This window comes from Meleagris gallopavo, chromosome 2 (assembly GCF_000146605.3).
Source record: "Meleagris gallopavo isolate NT-WF06-2002-E0010 breed Aviagen turkey brand Nicholas breeding stock chromosome 2, Turkey_5.1, whole genome shotgun sequence".
NCBI lineage: Eukaryota > Metazoa > Chordata > Aves > Galliformes > Phasianidae > Meleagris > Meleagris gallopavo.
Window position 1 is genome coordinate 103,375,170 of NC_015012.2, and position 4,803 is coordinate 103,379,972.

Below are 4,803 nucleotides of genomic sequence, written 5' to 3' on the forward strand. Positions count from 1 at the left end.
ATGAGGTCACCCCACAGCCTTCTTTTCTGTAGGCTGAACAAGCCTAGCTCCCTCAGCCTGTCTTTGTAGGGGAGGTGCTCCAGCCCCCTGATCATCTTTGTGGCTCCTCTGGACCCTCTCCAACAGCTCCCTGCCTTTCTTGTACTGGGGGCTCCAGATCTGGACGCAGTGCTGCAGATGGGGCCTCACAAGAGCAGAATAGAGGGTGACAATCCCCTCCCTGTCCCTGCTGGCCACCCCTCTTCTGATGGAGCCCAGGATACCAATTGCTTTCTCAGCTGCAAGGGCACACTGCTGGCTCATGTTAAGCTTTTCATCCATCAGGACCCCCAGGTCCTTCTCTGCAGGGCTGCTCTCAAGGACCGCTCCTTCCAGTCTGTATGGATGCCTGGGATTCCTCTGGCCCAAGTGCAAAACCTTGCACTCTGCTGTGTTGAACCTCATCAGGTTCACCCAGGCCCACCTTTCTAGCCTGTTGAGGTCTGTCTGAATGGCATCCCTTCTTTCCACATGTCTCCTACAGTTGCTCCTCACCCTGCGTCCCCCCCAGCCTCAGCCAATGTCCCCAACGACAACGAGAAGCCCGTGGGGGGCAAGAGCAAAGCGGAGCTGCGAGCGGAGCGCCGGGCCAAGCAGGAGGCTGAGCGGGCCCAGAAGCAGGCCAAGAAAGCAGAGCTGGGACAGGGAACTGCGCCAGCCAAGCCCAGGCTGACTCCTACTGAGGCTCCATCTGGTAAAGACGTCGCTGCTTGGGTGCAGAGGGCTGCTGGGTGAGCGGGTTGGGGTCCTGTAGGGTGTGCCCCATCCTGGCACCATTTCCGTGATGTCCTGGTTACTGGATGCGCCTTGCAATTGGGCTGTCTGGCTGGGCTGTGGGTTACAACAGTTCACTGCTGCCTCATGCCACCCTCTTTGCTATCCTCGCAGTGGTAAAGCGGTTGCCAGAGCACGTGCAGGTGGATGACCCTGCTGCCCAGAGGAAGTTGGCCAAGAAGCTGGAGCGCCAGCAGGTAGGAGGAGGGTTGGGCGGTAAGATAAAAGCTGCAAGGCAGTTCTGCCTTAGGTCTGTGTGCTGGGTGTCACGTTCAGGCATGGTGGGGAGTGGGGTTTGCCTTCTGCTGGGCAGAAGGAACCTTTGATGTAACCCAACCAGTAAGTGTTGGGTGAAATTAGTGGTATTGGAACAAGCAGGGCTGGATAGTAGCCTTGAACAAGTCATCATTGATGCTGTTTGGTGTTAGGTACCTCTGAGGCAGGACTATGGTACCAAGGTCAACCTGTTCTCCCACTTGCACCAGTACAGCCGGAAGAAGCCGCTGACACAGCAGATGAGGTATGTGGCCTCCTCAGCCCAGGCCCGAGGCTCTGCTTCAGCCATCCTGTCTGTAAAATGCTCGTGGACCAAGTAGGGCTGGGCTGACAGATCTTTTCATACTGCATCCCTCAGATTGTCTGTGGAAGGCATGCCTTATCCTTTTCTGGGCTCTGGAGCACCAGAGCTGACAGCTCTCTCACCTTTGCCCCTGCAGCATCCCCTCCACAGTAATTCACCCCGCTGTGGTGCGCCTCGGCCTCCAGTACTCCCAGGGTATCATCAATGGTTCCAATGCCCGTTGCATCGCTCTGCTGGAAGTCTTCAAACAGGTATGGGGGCTGCCTATGCCCACCAGGCAGTAGGGATGTTATACCAGGTGCCAGCATCTCTTCCTCTCCCCCAGCTACTGGGACCATGGTTCTGCTCAGTCCCCTCCACACCTCTTTTCTCTGGCCTCAAGTGTCTGTCCTGCTCGGCTCCTGTTCTAGTTGTGCAGATTTGAGTCCCAGAGCACCCTATTTCCCTTTCTGCAAAAATTTATCAAGTTGTGCTGTACACAGAGTGCCTGGTCTGCAAGCTCCTGGGGGTACATGCAGTGCATGGCCAAACTCATGCTTGCTCTTCTTGTTTCAGCTGATTCGGGATTACTCTACTCCCCCTAATGAAGAACTATCAAGGGACCTAGTGGCCAAACTAAAGCCACACATCAGGTGAGGAGACCCAGTGCCAGAGTAGAGAGACTGATGTGGTCCATCAGCCCTCTCTCCGGGTTTCTGTTCCACTGGAGCTTTTCTGGGGCTTTGGTTCTGCCTCTCTGGCTGCCATCCCCAGCCCAGCTGCATCTTCACTTTTTCTATTCTTGTCCTCCAGGCTACCCTGGAGCTAAGCACATTTCCTCTCTGCAGCTTCCTGAACCAGTGCCGGCCCCTCTCAGTTAGCATGGGCAATGCCATTAAGTTCCTCAAGAAGGAGATTTCATGTCTCCCTGACACCCTGAGAGAGGAGGAGGTGAGTGGCTGCACACAAACTGCAGGCTCCAACCAAGCTGCTAGTGTCTGTAGGCCAATAGGCTGGAGTTTGTCAGGAGCAAGGATGTAAAATGGGGGAAGCCAAGCAGTCAGAGGGTGGTGAGGCACTGGAACAGGTTGCCCAAGGAGGTTGAGGATGCCCCATCCCTGAAGGCATTCAAGGCCAGGCTGGATGTGGCTCTGGGCAGCCTGGTCTGGTTCTTGGCGACCCTGCACATAGCAGGGGAGTTGAAACTGGGTGATCATTGTGGTCCTTTTCAACCCAGAGCATTCTATGATTCTATGAAGCTGCGGCAGAAAGAGCACACGCAGTGCATAGTGGGGCACCATGGTGTGCTGGTAGCCCTGTGCTGGGAGAGGAGCTGGCCCTGCGTGTTCTACAGAGCCCCTGTTGGAAGCAGAGGTGCCACTCAGCAAACAGGCTGGGAGCAGGATGGGGCTTACAGGCAATGCTAAGCTCACAGTCATCCCAGGTAGCAAAGGACAAAGGTCAAAATGATGCTGTTTGCCACGGTACCGTCTCCTCAGGCAAAGGAGAAGCTGCAGGGCACTATCGACAACTACCTGCGGGAGAAGATTGTTTTGGCAGCTGAAGCCATTTCGAAATCTGCCTTTGAGAAGATAAATGACAACGATGTGATCCTGGTGTACGGATGGTAAGAGCACAGCCGGGCCCGGAGGGGTGACACCGTTCTCAGCGAGGGCAGACTTCAGCTCTACCCCGATCGGGGCGGATGGGGGGCAGGTGCGTGGGGTCTGGAGGGTGAAAGCTCAGCCCAGGCAGAGCAACCCCTTGAGGTGCCCAACAGCTCGTCCCTGGTGAACCGCACGCTGTGCGACGCACACATGCAGACGGACCGGACGTTCCGTGTCATCGTGGTGGACAGCCGGCCGCGGCTGGAGGGTCGGGAGACGCTGCGACGCCTGGTGCGCCGCGGCATTCACTGCACCTACGTGATGATCAACGCCATTTCTTACGTGCTGCCTGAGGTGAGGAGCGAGCGAGTTCGGGATGGGAGGCTGCCACGTGATCGCTGGTGCCGATGGGTGCTTCCTCGTGCTTCCGTGGCAGGTGTCCAAAGTGCTGCTGGGAGCCCACGCGTTGCTGGCCAATGGCTCCGTCATGTCCCGTGTGGGGACGTCGCAGATCGCGCTGGTCTCCAAGGCTTACAACGTGCCTGTGCTGGTGTGCTGCGAGACGTACAAGTTCTGCGAGAGGGTGCAGACAGACTCCTTTGTGTCCAACGAGCTGGGTATGGCTCTACCCCCTTTTTCCCACTTTGGGATCTGAGTCCTCCCCCTGCTTCTGGTGGGCTGAACTGTTGTGTCATTTCCCTGCCTGGAGGTTCTGATCCCCTCTCTCTGCAGATGACCCCGATGATCTGATCGTGCTGCGCAAGGGGCAGGCCCAGCTGGGCGGCTGGGCAGAGAACAAGTCTTTGCGTCTCCTCAACCTGGTGTACGATGTGACGCCGCCTGATCTGGTGGATCTGGTTATCACAGACCTGGGTATGATCCCCTGCACCTCGGTGCCTGTCGTACTGCGCGTCAAGAACGTGGATCAGCAGTAGGGGGCAGCTGCATGGATCCTAATAAACCAAGCCTCGTGGCTGTAACGTGTCTCGTTTGTGTGGTGTGGCAAAAACCCAGGCACTTGCGGCAGCCTGTGGCACCCTGGGCTCAGTTCTGCGCCATTTTGGGGGTGTGCAGCCCTGGGAGCTGCTGGCACAGTGCATGCATGGAGCTCCTCCCAGCCTGCAGGAGTAGCCCAACCGCACTCGCCACAACAGCCGGAGATGAGAAGCCTGGGTCCGGAGGTGTAGGGAGGCTCCCATCTCTGGCCACACGGAACCAGGAGCAGCAGGGCTGGGAGGGCAGAAATCAGCGGGGATGAGGTTACACAGTGCCCATGAGCCGGGCTGGGCTATGCCGGAGAATCGGAGAGCGGCAGCCCAGACGCACCGCAACGCGAGCCGAGCCCATGGCAGGAGCAGCCAGCAGAGGGGGCGTGGCCATGCAAATGAGGCAGCTGAGAATCAGAGCAGCTAGGGTAGAGGTTTCTGGACAAGGGTGGGGCTATGCAAATAGGAACAGCGCGCGGCATGCCGGAGCAACTCATCACATAAGTAGGAGCCTCCCGTGGGCCTCCGTGGGTAAAGCGTGGGCCTCGGTGAGGAGGTCAGGAAGGGGCAGACAGCAGAGTGGGGCAGATCATCAGGGATGTGAGTCACCGTGAGGTGCGGGCTGGTGGCTTGGCGTGGGGAGCGGGTCGGCGGGAGCAGAAAGCATACTTACCTGGCAGGGGAGACACCATGATCAGGCAGGTGGTTTTCCCAGGGCGAGGCTCATCCCCTGCACTCCGGGTGTGCTGACCCCTGCGATTTCCCCAAATGCGGGAAACTCGACTGCATAATTTGTGGTAGTGGGGGACTGCGTTCGCGCTCTCCCCTGACATCTTTG

At 57.9% G+C, this 4,803-nt stretch overlaps 1 protein-coding gene and 1 non-coding gene across 2 annotated transcripts in view; both read left to right on the forward strand.

Moving 5' to 3' along the window:
• The window catches only part of EIF2B4 (eukaryotic translation initiation factor 2B subunit delta), a gene marked incomplete at its 5' end in the record, with an annotated part of 4,651 nt that extends 688 nt beyond the window's left edge, over positions 1-3,963 (forward strand). Inside the window, 10 exons of the mRNA XM_010708126.3 lie at positions 491-733; positions 928-1,010; positions 1,242-1,333; positions 1,530-1,644; positions 1,949-2,025; positions 2,221-2,323; positions 2,872-2,999; positions 3,153-3,333; positions 3,416-3,596; positions 3,712-3,963. Of these exons, the coding sequence (XP_010706428.1) occupies positions 491-733; positions 928-1,010; positions 1,242-1,333; positions 1,530-1,644; positions 1,949-2,025; positions 2,221-2,323; positions 2,872-2,999; positions 3,153-3,333; positions 3,416-3,596; positions 3,712-3,914 (1,406 nt within the window). The remainder of the gene's footprint in view (positions 1-490; positions 734-927; positions 1,011-1,241; positions 1,334-1,529; positions 1,645-1,948; positions 2,026-2,220; positions 2,324-2,871; positions 3,000-3,152; positions 3,334-3,415; positions 3,597-3,711) is intronic.
• Positions 3,964-4,630: 667 nt separating this feature from the next.
• Positions 4,631-4,794, forward strand: LOC116216386. The gene has a single exon (XR_004159069.1). It is a non-coding gene; the product is annotated as a U1 spliceosomal RNA (small nuclear RNA).
• Positions 4,795-4,803: the final 9 nt, after the last annotated feature.